At 38.3% G+C, this 17,596-nt stretch overlaps 1 protein-coding gene across 4 annotated transcripts in view; it reads left to right on the top strand.

Moving 5' to 3' along the window:
• Positions 1–13,108, top strand: part of MTDH (metadherin) — a 52,115-nt gene extending 39,007 nt beyond the window's left edge. For 3 of the 4 annotated variants that reach the window (XM_073330503.2, XM_073330502.2, XM_073330505.2), the window contains 3 exons: positions 4,198–4,317; positions 8,698–8,854; positions 10,145–13,108. In XM_073330503.2, the coding sequence (XP_073186604.1) occupies positions 4,198–4,317; positions 8,698–8,854; positions 10,145–10,215 (348 nt within the window). In that variant the 3' untranslated portion in view covers positions 10,216–13,108. The other variant, XM_073330504.2, reaches the window with a different exon arrangement.
• Positions 13,109–17,596: the final 4,488 nt, after the last annotated feature.

Here is a 17,596-nt window from a genome sequence, read left to right as displayed (position 1 = left end):
TGCATCTAGCAACTGTTGTTGTTTTTTCCTCTGCAGCAGGAATCCTGTCTTTCAGAAGAGACTGCTTGGACATTGTATTACATAGCAGAATAACACTCAGACTTTAAGGCCAGACGGGACCATCATAATCATCTTCTCTGACCTCCTGTATATTGCAGGCCACAGAATCCTACTTACCCATTCCTGTAATAAGACCATAATCTCTGGCTGAGCTACTGAAGTCCTTGAAGCTTGATTTAAAGACTTCAAGTTACAGAGAACCACAATTTACTCTAATTTAGATCAGTAACTGACCCATGCTGCAGAGGAAGGCAAAAAATTCTCCAGAGTCTCAGTCAATCTGATGTCAGGAAAAATTTCTTCCTGATCCTAAACATGGCAATCAGACCCTGAGCATGTGGGCTAGGCCCACCAGCCAGACACCTGGTAAAGAATTCTCTGTAGTAACTCAGGACACAAGATGGGGAAGGGCTCTATCTTCAGCCACGGGAGAGATTTCCTAAGAGCAGTCATGGATGGGCCATATCTGTTTATAGGCCACCTCATCATGCCATCCCCTCTGTAAAGCTAAGTCTTGAAACAAGTTAGGCTTTTTGCCCCCACTACTCCACTTGTAAGGCTGTTTCAGAGCTCCAGTCCTCTAATGGTTAGAACATTTGTCTGATTTCAAACCTAAACTTGATTACCAGTTTGTTCTTGTGCTAATATTGGCACTTAAATAACTCCTCTCCATCCCTGGTGTTTGTCCCTCTGTATTTATAGAAAGCAGTCTCCCCTCAGCCTTCGTTTTGTTAGGCTAAACAAGCCAAGTTCTTTGAATCTCAATGTGTAAGACAGGTTCTGCATTCCTCTGATCATCCTAGTAGCCCTTCTCTGCACCTGTTCCACTTTGAATTCATCTTTCTGAAACATTGTACACCAGAATTGCACACAGTATTGCAGGTGAGGTCTCACCAGGATCTTGTATAATGGTAATAACACTTTCCTATCTCTAGTGGAAATACCTCTCCTGATGCATCCTAGGATTGCATTAGCCTTTTTCACTGCCGCATTACACTGGCAGCTCATAGTCATCCTGTGGTCGACCAGTACACCCATGTCTTGTTCCTCCTCTGTTGCTTCCAACTGATATGTCCCCAATTTATAGCAAAAATTCTTGTTGTTGGTCCCTAAGTGCATGACTTTGCACTATTAAATTTCATTTTACTCCATTTCTGTTACTCCAGTTTGGAAGTTCATCCAGGTCTTCCTGTATGATATGCCAGTCTTCCTTCATATTGGCAATACTTCCCAACTTGGTCATCTGCAAATTTTATTAGCACACTCCCACTCTTTGTGCCAAGGTCATTAATGAAAACGTTAAATAAGATTGTCCCAAGACCGATCCCTGAGGAACTCCACTAGTAATCTCCATCCACCCTGGTAATTCACCTTTCAGCATGACCCGTGGTAGTCTCCCTTTTAACCAGTTTGTTACACACCTTTCAGTTCTCATTAATCGCCATCATCCCAATTTAATAATTTCCCATGTGGAACTGTATAAAATGCTTTATTGAAATCCAGGTAGATTAAATCTACTGCATTTCCTTTGTTTAGAAAATTGGTTATCTTTTCAAAGAAAGAGATCAGGTTGATTTAGCATGATCTACTTTTTGTAAAACCATGTTGTATTTTATCCCAGTTACCATTTATCTCCGTCTTTACTCTTTCAAAATTTGTTCTAAGACCTTACAAACATCTAGGGATTGTCTAGATAATACTTAGTCCTGCCATGAGTGCAGGGGACTGGACTAGATGACCTCTCACAGTCCCTTCCTATGATTCTATGATACAGTTGAGGTCAAACTAAAGAGTCTGTTTTTCCCAGATCATTTTTTTCCCTTTCTTAAATATAGGTACAATGAGTGAAATGGAAGTTATTTTGGCAGACTGTCTTTTATACCATAATGATATGGTGGTAAAACTCTTACCTAAGGTCGTGATTTAGCTTAATTTTTGTATGAAATTCTAAGTCTCCAGGAATCATAACTTCCTAGGAGAAGCTATGCTCGATCTCCGCAAGCTAGGTCTGAACAAGATGTTAGTTACTACCTGGGCAGGAGTAAGCGTTCCTTAGGTCACCTCAATAGTTTGTAGTATTTGCAAAGATAGCACAAGAGTTTCACCTCTATCTAGTGCTACTAGTGTTCCCAGACAGGGTGAGCTCATTCTACTGGGAGAGTAACTACTTTAGCTGCTTGTGCTCAAATGTGTATCAAATGTAGGGCTGCCTTTCACAGTTCACTATAGACTTTTTACAAATCATTACTGTCTCAAATCTGGAGTCATTACTAGATGTTTTGGGGGGAAAGTGGTCCTTCAGTCTTTTTTTTTTTTTTTTTTTTTTTAATTGGTCTCGTTCCTTGAGACTGGTACTATTTGCCAGACACTTACAGTGAGACTCTGCAGAGGCAGTTTCATGAAGAGATTTAACCAGTAAGTGGGATTTGTAATTAATGCATTTGGAGAGAGGGAGAGGCAATGTAGATTTGCAGTGTCTTACTTGCAGTAAAAAAGAAATGAGGGTTCTAAAGGAGCAGAGCTTGGAATGTTCAAATTCCACTCTGTGTTTGTGGATTTCTGTTTCTTCTGTATAATGGCCTGTGGCTTGCAAAAAACAACTCCTCCAACAGGGATCTGCAGAGGCAATATATTCTGAATTCCAGGTACTATAGTTGCATGTAACCTACCTGTCAATTATCCTGTCAGATTGATTCCTATCCAAGGAATCAAGTGCTATCTACACTGTAATTTCATCTAATTTTGCATCTCCAGATATGTTTCATAAAGTCCTTGTTTAATACTGTTAGTTCTGATTCTCTGTTTAAGAAGGCTACCTTTTTTGGATTAGTATATCAGCCTAAATATACAAAAGGTGAGTAACTTCTTACCATCCACAGAGTTTATAAACGGGATTAAAAAACCTAAATTGCTTAAATCTCTTGCTTGATGGGTGCATATAGAACTGTCAATATGAGAGCCTGTTGTAAGGTTAGACTGCTATTATGGTAGGACAAACTAGTTTTCAGTTTAAATCCAGAACACTAAAGTAGGCCTGACAATGATTTTTCTCATCTGAAAAGTGATTGTGTACAGATGGGAACTTCTTACTCAGTGGATATACTTCCAGTGTGGTCAGTCATATCTGCTGATTTGAGTGACCAAAAGTAAGTTTTGGAGTTTTTTTCCACTGCCTTTGATGTCTGTTAACTAAAAATGAGAGAGCTGAATTCTATTCCTCCTCGTTCATCAGCAGAATTGTTACGGTCTGATCGGTTCCACCTGTGCATGCCGAAGGGAGTGTGTGGAGAAGGGATTGTCCAGTGGTTAGGGCATAGCTTTGGTCTTGGGACACTTGGGTTCAATTTCCAGGTCTGCCACAGACTGTGTGTGACCTTCAGCAAGTCACTAGGCCTCTCTGTCTCAGTTCCCCATCTGCAAAATGGGGCTAAAAGTACTTTCTTAATTTACAGAGGGGATGTGAGGATAAGTACATTAAAGATTGAGGTGCTCAGATACTGTGATGGTTGGGGCTGTACAAACACCTAAAATAGAATAGAAAGATTTCTCTGTAGACCTGATTTGAAGACAGTGAAGTTGCATATATATCACTGAGGGCCTAGCTTTTTCTGCAAAACCTTCATTAATAGTATTGATGTATGAAATAAACTGAGTTTAGGTTTAGTCCGCAGGGCTCATAGTTAGAAACGTCTTTTTACTTGTAAACTGAGCATGTAATTAACAAATATCAAACCCCAAATGACATTTTTCCCACAACTGCTTTTCAGAATAGAACTTCACTTTAAATTTCACACTCACTTCGTACGTACATTTGAAGTGCTTCATAATTTAAAACACACTTAATTATTTTGTTTGTGATAAGTAATTGACATGTATAGGTCACTGCCTTCAGGACATCACTGATTTATCTTACCTCAATAGATAGTTTCTAGAATGTAGCACAAAACTATTTGTAATAATCCTGGCCTATACTGCATGTCCAGTTGTATTAATCTAATACTTCCTTTACATGTTTACTCTCAACATCACTCATGCCACCTACTTGAGGTAGTATCTCAACAGAACCAAGACTTAACAGGAAAAGGATAAATGGAATTCTTCTGCAGCTGTTGGCTCATTCCCTTCTTTTTTCTGTAGGATGCTGAAGACCTGGATAGAGAGGTTGGAGAGGAATTTCAGGAGGATACTGCAAAAGCTCAACCACAACAGGAAATAACTTTTTCTTTGAAGACCATAAGCACTAGTGAACCAGCTGAGGTATGAATTAGTTTAAAAAAAAAATAAATTTTTTTGTTCCTATTTTGAAATACTCAAGATGAAAAACTGCATTGAAACATTTTGTTAACTTGTCTACATCCTTAACATTACCATCACTTCAGGCTATGTGCTTTCAAATATGAAGTAGGTTTGGAATGTTGATTAGGTGCACTTCTGCCTCCTTAATTTAAAGGGCAGGTCTGCTGACTCAGTAGACCTTTACCCTGTGTTTACTGTTCAAGTAAGCGTATAACTGAATAAAATATGTTTGCATTAACTGGGGTTTACAAAGTAATAAATCAGACCTGATATAAGAATGGGAGTGAGACCTGGATTATATTTTATTCTGGCATCCACATTAACAGAATTGTTACATTTCGGTTACAAATCTTTATTATTCTGGCTCTCCGTGAGCTATGTTGGCCCTTCAGATTCCAGGCTGAGTTCAGTATTGGTAGATTGAAAAAACATCTTTAGACTTGTAAACTGAGCAGATTTGATGTGGGGAAGTAACTGAAACACATAAGATTCATTTTTTAAATCTGTACTTTCAGGGAATTTAATCTTGTATCTGTTACATAATCAATCTTAAAATGCACTCCCATCTCAAGAATTAAAAAATTGGAGGAAAATTGCATATGGAAGTTGCATGTAACAGGTGTGAAAAGCACTGTTTGTCATCTAAGTCCATAGATGCTCTGGCAGCCAGTTTCATCTCTCCGAAACAGCGAGAGATCTTTTGGTTGTGGGGGAAGAGAGGAGAAAGGAGGCGGACTTTTTTTTTCTCCCCCCCTCCTCTTTTTCTCCAAGCAGCAGGATCTTTAGATATTGTCATTGAATGATGCTCATCCTCTAGAACAGGATCTCTGCTTCTGGTAATAGGCTGGAATAATGTTCAGTGTAGATGGCATTTATATATAAACTGAAAACATCTGGCACAGTTTACATAATTGTGTTACATGTAAATGAAATTATTATTTAAAAGTTAAGTCCACTAAAACTATGTAGTACTGTTGGTTTTGTCAATTTCTGTGGGTAAAAGATTCTTGTAGCTATGTAATGGCTAAAACTAAAAGTCACTGAAACTGCTGTTTGTGTGGTACAATTTCTTGTATGGGTATATGATGTTTAGCTTAGGTTTCAACTGTGGCATGTAAAATTAGAATTTTTTTTAAAACATGTCCTCGATTTACCACAGATAACAAGGTCTATATTTCAAATAGTTATTAGAGTAACTTTGTAGCAAAGATCACAGATAGCCAAAGGAAACAGATATAGTAAGATCTTTATAAAGAATCTGATTTATATTTTAATGTAAAAAATATTCTGAAAATTATATTCAGGCACTAGAGCTACCTAAAATATCATCCTTTCATGTGATTTTTTTTCTAAATACATCTTGAATGGTAAATATGCAGATTAAAAGATGATTTTACCATTAAAAGGTCATTTAGTCTATTTTGCCTGAAACAGAACTGACACATAATTGAATGATTGAAACTCTGCCTGAGGAACTAAAAAACTTTGTAAGTCAGTGACTTTTTTCTGGAAAATTTTGACCTCTTTTCTATTTGCCATTTAATTTTATATGCACTATGATTTGCTCATGTTTCTGTGTTTGAGCCCAGAGTTGCAAGTAATTTAGTAGAGAAGACTGGAATAATTTGAGAATTTAATTGAGATACAAAAGATTTCTAGATTCAGATCTGGAAAGCAGGGTTCAGAGGTACTTAAAAAAAATCTAATACATTTTTTCCCCAAAGCGTATCCATATTAGAAGTTTAAAATTCTTTTACTACAGGACTTCACAAATTTTTTTCACAAAACTAAGACCAGTGCACTAAAAAAAAATTTTATTTAATTAAAACTCTAAAGATTTTAGTCTTTCATTTTCTCCTATAAATTGATAACGTTGTCAGAATGTGACTGTTTTCAGCCGATTTTGTTCATTGCTCATTCTTCATTTTTAAAAGAAGTCAACTCTAGTTTTGATATGAATGTATCAGACAGGCAGACTGTGTCCCACATGGAACCCTTATATGGGTTGATTGGTGCACACAATTGTCTGGAGACTTAAGTTGCGCCTATTGCTCTGAACCTTCAATTAGATCTGTGCAGGTAGGCCCATATGCCTTCATGGAGCCCCATTGTATACGGGTTCCACGTGGGAAACAGTCTGCCTGCCTGTATAAGATTGCAGGAACAGGCCTGTATACACAAATTTAAGAACGTAATTCTTTTCTATAACTATTTTTCCCTTGAAGTTACAGCTAGGTAGCCTAGAGCTAGCACTGAGTCAGCTGAACAGAATTAAACACAGCTGTCCATGAGTGCCAAGTTGTCTAATATAATTTTAGTCACCAAGATTCCTCAGGGTGAGGTTCTATCATAGTGTAATTTTCCAGGGTTGACAATGCAAGAGATAAGCCTCCTTGCATTTTCAGTTTTCTTGGCCATCTCTGAAGATTTGATAGGTACAGAGCAACTCCTCATATTCTTTTGCTTCAAGATGAAAATTTCTGAAAAAACGTTTCTGAAACAGTGAAGAAGGTCTCCTTTGGTAGTCAGTATTGAGTAAATGCCCATAAAATTAGAAAAGCAAAAGTAAGGTAGAAAACTGTAACATAAGGTGTGCTTCCTGAGTGCCCCAACAGCGGGAGAGAGCAGGGTTTGAGCACCTTCCCCTCCCGCTGCTGACATTACCAGCATCATGTAGTGGGTAGGACCTGGTGCGAAAAGCCCCTGGAATCGATCCTAGTCACTAATGGGAATTCATATATACACACCCTTGGAAACTGAGTAGTGGTGAGTTTCAGAAAATCCCAGTGCTACTGGTTATGTATTAAGTCAAATCAGGCACTAGTGTAATTATTCTCCTTCGAGTGATTGCACATGTTCATTCCACGCTTGGTGTCTGTGCACTCAGTGCTCCCCCTGCTACCATGCGCCACTGTGTGCAGATATAAATGGTAGAGATGCTCCTACCCCACTCAGTTCCTTCTTCTCACCTGTTCAGTGATCTCCAAAACAGCATGCAGTCATTGAATTTGCTTCTTTGAAATACTATAATGTAGCTAATGGGATAACGCTATAAAGTATCTTTCTATCAGGCCGTTATACAGTGGTCACCATTAAAATCTTACAAATTTTGCAAGTATATAATGTTATAGTACAACTAGTAGTATATGACTGGACAGACATGGTACTGTGAATACTTAAGCAACATTAATAACTAGACACACTTTCTGATTACTGGTTTCAGAGTAACAGCCGTGTTAGTCTGTATCCGCAAAAAGAAAATGAGGACTTGTGGCACCTTAGAGACTAACCAATTGATTTGAGCATGAGCTTTCGTGAGCTACAGCTCACTTCATCGGATGCATACCGTGGAAACTGCAGAAGACATTATATACACAGAGACCATGAAACAATACCTCCTCCCACCCCACTCTCCTTCTGGTAATAGCTTATCTAAAGTGATCATCAAGGTGGGCCATTTCCAGCACAAATCCAGGTTTTCTCACCCCCCTGTTTTTGGAGAGGGGTGGGGGGGTGAGAACCTGGATTTGTGCTGGAAATGGCCCACCTTGATTATCATACACATTTTAAAGAGAGTGGTCACTTTGGATGGGCTATTACCAGCAGGAGAGTGAGTTTGTGGGGGGGGGGGGGCGGAGGGTGAGAAAACCTGGATTTGTGCTGGAAATGGCCCAACTTGATGATCACTTTAGATAAGCTATTACCAGAAGGAGAGTGGGGTGGGAGGAGGTATTGTTTCATGGTCTGTGTATATAATGTCTTCTGCAGTTTCCACGGTATGCATCTGATGAAGTGAGCTGTAGCTCACGAAAGCTCATGCTCAAATAAATTGGTTAGTCTCTAAGGTGCCACAAGTACTCCTTTTCTTTTTCTGATTACTGTAGAATGTGATCTTATGAACCATGCAGTATTGGAGTTATGCATGGTCTTGCTTAAATGATCAATTGTATTACTATGAAATAAAAAGTGTGCAATATTTCACAGTGCACTAAGCGGCTGTAATAAACACATTCCTGAAAACTAGATCAAATTCTCTTTCTTTTGGGTTATTTTTCCTTTCTCCTCACCCCAGTTACTTTGACTAGAGAAATGAAATGGCCTAGTATCCCCTTAAACTTTTATTCAGACTAATTCAGTTTTGTCACTAGAGGGCAGCAATGATCTTATGACTCTGTTGGTAAAATTTGACAAGACATTGATCGTAGTTTAAATTTTTTTCAGTACTATCCTTTCAAAGGACATGTAAGTATTCAACCAGAAATGCCAGTGCTTAAACCATTCTTAATGTTATATAATCTATACTTTACCAAATTAATCCAAAAAATATTTGTTTCAAAATAGCTTGAGGAGACTCCTCCACTTGCTGTTTCTACTGAGCCATCTGTAATTGTATCAGAGAGTGATTCTGACAAGATCTCTTCCCAAGTGCCACAGATGCTACAAGAGACAGATGTTTCCAGTCCCAATATTAAGCAAAACAGTGTGCCTCCTCCACAAAGTAAGTAACACCCAGTATGAAGATCATACTGACTTTTTCTGTTAAATTTACATGCTTAATAACTGGAGTAATATTTAACCATCTGCTGGGTGCGGGGAGGAGAGAAGGAAGACGTGTATTTGGCAAATGCATTAGCCTTTCGCTGTATGGAAACCTGGATTCAAATCTTTTTTGTATCACAAATGAAACTGATGTTTACTATTTTGAGTCCCTACTGGAAACTTGTATCGTGCTGTGGAATATGAACAATTCAGCATACTTGGTAAATTTTGCTTACTAAAGTCAGAACTGGAGATTCGTGTTATAACTAAGATGCTTTGGCAGACTTGTATGAAAAGCCTGTAGAACACCTACCTGTCTTCTTAATAACTCTAAGAAGTGCTATGAGTCTTGATTATCTTTTCTGTTTTGGAATTTGGAAGGGGCCAATCACTATAGTGTTTAAGGACCAGCCTTGTTGAAAAACATTAACAGTTGAATATTTTTTTCCTTTGGATTGAGCAAATTTGAGTATTAATTTATCAGTGATAGATTGTAGTTCAGAATGTTTCAGTGAATTGTAGTAGTCATGAAAGAGCAAGTGATAACATGGGAGTAGCTGGGTACTGGGCAGGTGGATGTGGCATATGGCTTTCTGTCATATGGACCTCAGCCTGAACTATTGGTGATGGTATGGTTTTTGTTTGCATTGTGCTAATTAGTACCTAGTGGCCCCAAACCAGGGATCAGAAACCTGTTCCACTGGGTACTGTACTCATATGTAACAAAAAGATGGTGCCTACCTCAAGGAGCTTACAATGTAAGTATATGAGGGGAGCCGACAGATGGATACAACCAATGCAGAGGGGGAGAGTGGATTTGGGTATTTAAAGTGTCTAGAAAAGAACAAGCTTGTACACTAGACCACTGTCACTTGAGTACTAAAAATTTAGAGAATCCTAACTTAACTACAAAAGGGCTGAAAAGATTACTGTTGTGTAATAATTTGAAAGATTCCTAAATGTTTTAAAGTACAAAACCAGAGTGCATCATGTGAGAGGAATTTAAGCAATAGACTATTTTAAATTTAGGTTGTCTTTTGCATGGCTGATCAAATTCTACTCCCGCCCTGCGTGGCAAGTACAACTTTGCAAAAAGTTCTTGGACAGTACATGCTATATTTCTGCATAACTTCATCTTGTATTAATGTGAAATGTACTGAATTGAATAGTTTTGAAGTGAATTGTGCATAAATGTCCTGAACCTTTATGGTGGGTTTCATTTTGTTTTTTGTTTGTCAAACTTTTTTAGCCAAGTCTGAAGATAGCTGGGAGTCCCCAAAACAAGTTAAAAAGAAGAAAAAAGCAAGAAGGGAAACGTGAATTTCCTGAGATGGACGTGTGTTGGTGAAACGCTGTCATGAAGATTATGCTGTTTATGCAATAATTTGTGAACATGTACAGAATTTTATATATTTCAACTGATTTTTAAAACAAAACTGCTGTGAACACGACCATCTTTAAAAAGGAATCAAAGGAAATTGTGATAGAGAGCAGCAGAAAATGCTACAATGCTGGAAGATGCTTTGAAGAGTCCTTTTTTTTCCACTGTAAGGGAAAGATCTTTAAAAAAATAAATAAATAAACACCTGGTTTTACAACACAGTGCCCTGTTTACAACAGATTATGCCCTGTCTCATCTACAGCTGGGAATAAAGTATTGATTTTTTTTAAGAAAGGGTTGTCTGTAAAATAGTTGTCTATAAAACAAGTGGTGTTTCTTGCATCTTTTGAGTGATGCATAAGAAACTCAGAATGTCTACCATTTGATTTTGCTTCATGCCTAAATCAAAGTGCTTTGATTAAATACATAATCTGCCATATTTTTACAATATGCTGGTTAGCCAAGCATGCTAACTATTAAAGGAATCACAAGTGCAAATAAAATAATTAAATAAAAATCCATTTGTACAGTTCAACCTTCATGGTTTATTATAAGAAGTTAAAGAAAATAAAAATTGGTGGGCTAAAAGGCTGAGAATGTGATTGCTGAAACTTGAGTATGGTTCATGAAGTTATTTTTGATAGCCTCTATTACATTACTTGAATTGTTCAAAGTAACAATATATTTTAATTAAGAATGTGGCAATGTGCAGAAAATCACTTCTATTGTTTTCTACTTTATCCTTTATAGTCTTCTTTGGTTGGTTGGTAGTTTCAGACTCATTTAAAACTCATCCCTGATCATTTTTAAACTCTTAAAATAAAATTAATTCATATTTTCCTTTCCCCTTATTTTAGTAATTACCTTTCCCTTTGCTAATTTTTTTTAAAAGCAAGATCAGCTGTTTTCATTCACTAACTGTACAGGACTTTAAGGATTTGATGAAAGAATGGCTACAGACAGCTTTAATTGACATTGTCAAGACCACCAGTTATCAGGAATACATTTTTTTTTTTTACTGCCTTAACCTCTAGTATGTAGAATATGCATCTAGACTTCTTGAAGGGGTTAGTGTTTTTATAAGAAATTCCATGCAAGTGTAGCAGTTGTAAAATAAAGAATATTTCCCAATTGAAACTGTTGATTAAAATGGTGTTTGAGAACTGTCGTCATTTTCAGGCACTGTAATTGCATCCTATCAAACTGGCAGGTTTCTTTGTATCTATAAATGTGCATGCTCAGCCATGTACACTGTAAATAGCCTTTCCAAACTTGTGTTTGATAAGGACCATAATTAACATCACTTACTGAATTCTGGTAAAGAGCCATGATTTATTTCATGTGATTGACTTTGTTGGTTTTTGTGTGGCAAAAAAATGAAGCTGTAACCAATGGTACTGATCAGCCATCCAATATTATCTTATACAGGACTGCAGTTTGATAGTATTTACTTGCAAGACAAGAATAGCTAAAGAAACAAGCTGATTTTAATTGTACTGAAGACATGCCTTACTAATTGACAGCTTTCCTAATAAATGAATACTAACTTATACAGGTATCAATACCTATGTCAAGAACATGGCAAATATGTTTATATGTTCAAAAGTTTTGTTTAATTCAATGACATTTCTAAGTTGATTTGTTTAAAATAAATTGAGCAAATTGATGATAATGTTTTATTTACTGGAAGGGAGTAACGCTTAAGCCTTGATGCCTATCTAGGATTCCATGTAAACTGAACTGAAATACAGTTTTCCACAGGGATTTTTAAAAAGGGAATGTTAAATGAAATCATGTAAAGTGCTATTGCTTGTTGTAAATAACATTTCCATTTTGCTTGCTTTTTTTAGTAAGTGTGACAAATACTTTACCTATTTTAAATTTAGGTTTATAGTGAATGTCCAAAATCGTTTTGCATGGTTTCCAGTCTGTTTTGCATGGTCTTCTAGTCTTCTTGGCTAGAAGTGGCATTCTGAGGAGGGGTCTGAGGACCTTAAGTAATGATGTGTTCCCCAAAAAAGCTTTAAAAATTAGATGACTTAAGTGTTATATTTTTTCTCTCTCTTGACAGAGGGAGTTGACTGCTTAGGGTTGCCAAATAAGTCCTTGAATCACTTGACATATTAATAAAACTTTTTGCAAATAAAGCAGACTTGCTGCTCAACTGCTGTTCCTAATTTATGCACAGTAATTTTCTCCTGCCCAGTATTCCCTTCAGAATGCCATCCAGTTAGCAGCACTCCTAGTCATTTTTTCACTAGAAAGTATATGGATTGATTGTCTTGGAAAATTGGACACTGATTTTATTTGACAAAAATGGTCCCAAAGGAAGATGAAATTAATGCAATTTGTCTATGAATGGAGATTTTAAAATATCTTAGTGCTTTCTTTCTACCCAAGTAATAGATAGTCTTAATGATAAACTGTACACCTGGAGCGGAAAGAGGAAACAATACAGTTTAAAGAAATTAAGATTCTCATTTTGCTGAATGCATGGAATGTTTTCATAATTGAATCTAATATATTGTTCTTTGTAATAGTTCCCAAATTGTTTATATACACAACTTTACAGAAATTGTGGTTGTGAAGTATAAATGGATAGTTGTTGCATGGTTTAATTTCTTTTGTTTTTCTTTTGGGAAAATGTACAGAATTCCTAGTGCTTTGTTACAAAGCTAGTAACCTGCAAGTTGGTTCAAGGTGGATGAAAACTGTATTTCTAATATCTCCTTTCATAAACTTAAAAGAAAACTTACAGTAGAAAAACATTATGAAAATATTTACTGAAGAATGTATACATTAAAAATGAGTTTTCAAAACTGTTTATAGAAATGCCATTAATATCACTATTTCTATCACAGAATTTTCTCTCTTGGAATTTTTCTCATTGAAAGCTGCCATTTTACTAATAGTTCCCATTTAGAAGCCTGATATGAGGAATAGGTCTTGAGTGAATGCATGACTAAGTGAGACTTTCAAAGTTAGTAAACTGCTTTATGGCTAATGTAAATGTAAGTAATTAAATTACTCAGAAGGTTCCCAGTTAAATAAGGTAATGTAAAAGATCTTTGGAATTCTTGTAGTCATGTATTCAAGTTTCATTTATATTCCACATCCTAATTTGCATACTACTGTCAAGAGGACAGTTGTTTGTTGGGTTTTTAATTTTCTCTTCAGTCCAGATATACCAGTCTAGAGAGTGGACGGTATGATTAAGATAGGAAAACAAAACTTTGATGATCACTGTACAACATGGATTAGCCCAACAGTTCATACCAGCTGAGTTCCTGTCTTCATGCAGGTGAATAATTTGCACCTCCATTTGAGCTGTGAAGTTCTGATTTTCAGTTTTTGAGCTGTGGATTTAGTCAATATTAGTTAAGGGTTCACTTGCGAGTCCCTTGAACTTTCTGTACGGTGTCATTCACCTATTTTTCTTGCTACCTTCTAGAGGCTGTGATTACTGTCCAAGTGGAGTTCCCACTTCTTTTAGTGGCCTGGAGCTGAAGGAACCTTGGGAAAATGACAGACAGCATGTGGCTCCCTGGATGTTGCTAGAGCCTCTCTCTGTTAACAGAACACTAAGTCCAGCAGTTCTCCTTGATTTTTATTTCCTGTTGTGAACACGCTCATACAGTGGAAAAAATAAATCCTTTTTCAGCGGCAGTCTTCTGAATATTATCCTAGTCTAGTTTCTATTCAGAAACACCAGATGCCATTTGGCCTAAACACCGGTGGTGGAAACCTGGCCCTTTAGAAGTCAACAAGAACTTTGCCGTGGACTTTAACAGGCACAGAATATTGATTTGCACAAGCACAGAACCCCCAAAACCCAATTTCTGGTCAGCCTGCCAGTTCACTTTAAACCTGCTCATGTTCAATCATAGCTATACTTGCTGGCATTATAACTCATTTTAACGAAGATCGCCTACCCATATAAAGGGTCTGCCTCTCAACTTACATACCTGTTGACAACTTCCGTTTTTAAATATTTCCCCATTGTACTAAGCCTATTATTTCTAGTGAATTGAAGTACTTTTGCTTCTCCAGTGGAACCAGGATATGTTCAGTGTTTCAGGCTAAACTTCTAGTATAACGATGTACAGTGTTCTGAAATCCTTTAAAACAAAACAAAGCCGTTTCAGCTAACTAGTGGTTTTGCTACTCATGGCTCAATTATGGATCAAAACTCTCTGGCAATCTCATGAGAATTTGTGCAGCTCAAGCAACTGTAGCCAGTAGTCTCTTACCCTAAATTTACTCAGTATGTCACTTTCAGCACATGCTGGGGTAGAAGGTACAGTTCAGTAAGGACTCAGCCACTCACATCGAACTCTTAAGGGAAGCTAGGACCTAAAGGGGCTCCAGGTGTTTGCCCAGGCATGGACTCCCTTGGTCAGACTTTGCTGCTGAATGTTTCACTTAGCTACTCCATGAAATTTTCCTTGGTGCAATTATATTTGTTCCTTCCCATTTCAAAGTTCTGATCTTGCAAGTCGCTGTGTTACTTGGGCACCATGATTCCCATATGCGTCTCTTGACTGGAAGAGAGTGTCAATCCTCTTAAGGTGCCAATAGAGAACAGCACAGGAGCAGACAGCTGTTCAGGACAGTGGATTTGGGGGTCACTGTGGCACTCTGTCAGTTTAAAGTTGTCAGTGGGCTATCAAATTGTGTTTTATGCTTCTATCCAAAGGGCAGCACTTATGACCATCCATATCTAGACAGCTAGCTAATACAAGCTAAATCATTTGCAGGTATCACCCAAATTGTCAATGCAGTTTGGTCCTTCCTGGAAGCTCATGCTGGGTTATAAAGGCAGCCAGAAGTGAGCGATCCCATCTCATGTGCTGCTGTAACTGGGAACTAGGCTACATCCTTGAGCATCCATCACCAGTCTTGTGATGCAGTGTCTGTCATTTTGCTATAATTACAGAGCTATTGAACACAAGGGTCTGGACAGTCTGAGCCTCAGCTAGAGTGACTTAGGAGTGGGGACTGTGTCACGTAGTGAGCTTCCTTGATAATGATGGGAAATGTAGGTGCAAGTGATGTAATGGTCACCCAGGTCATTGCTCTATCTGTGGTTGTCCATGCCTTCACCAGTGTGACATCAAACAGGCATATGCCATTTCCATCTGATGAATAGAGAAGGTCCTCCAGAAAACACCCACAGCAAAGGATAAAGATTGCTCTGAATGTTCCAAAGTGGTCCAGGAGACATCTCTATGTAGTTCTCATAAACCTGACCCTCAGTTTATCCCATCCATCTTCCTCAGGCAGGATCTGTTTTCCTGTGGCCAGCATTCCCCCTAGAGCTTTTGTCACCTAATGCTACATCCCCTACAGCTTTGGGGGGGAGAATATTATTTTGGAGTAGGAAATATGCACTATGCTATACATGTGATAAGTTTACTATTTGTGCTGAAGTGCTTTCAGGTGTTTTGGGGGCCTACTGCACAAAGACTCTTGTATTTGTTTAATCTTGAAGTTCCTAACCTACCTCCAAAATAGGCAAGAAGTTTGCTAGTTGCCTGTAGGTTCAAGCTGTGGCCATCTGATGAGTAAAAACATCCCTCTGGCTGAGTACCACTGAAGAATTATCCCAGTTTCTTAAAGTTGACAGTCTCAAACCAGACTTATAGCTCCTTGCATGCCTTACCTTATGCTGAATGTTTTCATGGTTTCTCCTTTTCAGTCCTTACACTAGATACTGGAAAGATTTCTCATCCTAAAATGATCTTTTAGTGGCCATCTCCTCAACCACGTGAGTTGAACAGTTAAAGTATGTCTACAGTGCTGCTGGGAGTGAGCCTCCCAGCCCAGGCAGACAGACTCATGCTAGCAGGGCTCAAGCTAGTGCATTAAAAATAGTGTGTGGACATTGTGGTTCCATCAGAGGCTTGGGTTAGCTACCCAAACTCGGACTCAGTTGGCAGGAGTGGGGGAGGAGCATGAGCCCGTGAGCTGCTGCACAAGCCACAATGTCTACCGCTGGTGTTAGCATGCTAGCTCAAACGGTGCTAGTGTGAGTGTGTCTGCCTGCACTAGGAGGCTTGGTCCCAGTTGCAGTTTACAGGTACCCCTGTAGAGCCCCTTCTCCCTGCAGATACTTAACTTACTAGACCACCTGGTGAAGACTATACCTCCCGTAACTGTTTGCCTTCTGTCTTAGCTAAAAGGAACCATCTTCTTTCTCCCAGAAATAAAACAGATATTAATCTACACTAAACATGAGAGGGCTATGCATTTGAATAAAAATACTGGTTTTCTAAAAGAGCTGGAAGACTTTTATAGTTTCTATAATCAGATCTGAGATTCCATCAGGGATGCCTATGTTGCCAAGACTATACCCAGGCAGCAGGTTCTAAACAGACAAAAGGAAGTATTTCTTCACACAACGCACGGTCAACCTGTGGAACTCCTTGTCAGAGGATGTTAAGGCCAAGACTATAACAGGGTTCAAAAAAGAACTAGATAAATTCATGGAGAATAGGTCCATCAATGGCGTCCCTAGCCTCTGTTTGCCAGAGGCTGGGAATGGGTGACAGGATGGATCACTTGATGATTACCTGTTCAGTTCATTCCCTGTGGGGCACCTGGTATTGGCCACTATTGGGGGACAAGATACCGAGCTAGATGAACATTTGGTCTGACCCAGTGTGGCCCTTCTTATGTTCACCAGCATGCTCTGTACCAGGGCAGCGGCTACCTTCATGGGCAGAAAGAAGGCTTCTTGAAAACTCGAGCTGTTATCTGGCTTTGCATGTGTTTTTTTCCTTCTGTTGCTCCAACTTTTATATATCTCACAGCAGATGCTGTGGTAGGCAGATCCTGCACACAGTTGTCCGATGCTCATTTTATGTACCCTATGTCTGTTCTGGCCTTATGTACTTCTAGGGCAGTTCCCTGGGGTCTGGACTGGCTTACTTGGATATGGGTCACACTTATTTCCCTTAAGCTAATCCAGATATCAGGTTTGTTCTGATGATGCAGAATGCGGTTAGTTGGGAGCACCCTCTGTGGTCAAAGGTGTTTATTTTAATATTTTATTTAAAAATTGTTTCATATTCTCATGGTTTTAGTGTGAGCAGCTTGGATGATGAATGTATTCAGGTTTGTGTGTCTGGCTTCTAGCCTTTTACTTTAGAATTTTCATTTTTTGAGGGTTTTTTTTTCTTCCTTTTGATGGTTTTCCCTGTTTGACAGCTTTCAAAAGCATTTATTCAGCTAGGGCAGTTCATATTAAAAAGCAAAACTTTGGGAAACCATCCCTTTGCATTTTCTCCACCTGTTACTAGGAAATTGTATTACCAAGCA

Source organism: Lepidochelys kempii, chromosome 2 (assembly GCF_965140285.1).
Source record: "Lepidochelys kempii isolate rLepKem1 chromosome 2, rLepKem1.hap1, whole genome shotgun sequence".
NCBI lineage: Eukaryota > Metazoa > Chordata > Testudines > Cheloniidae > Lepidochelys > Lepidochelys kempii.
This window is presented reverse-complemented; position numbering and strand designations above follow the sequence as displayed.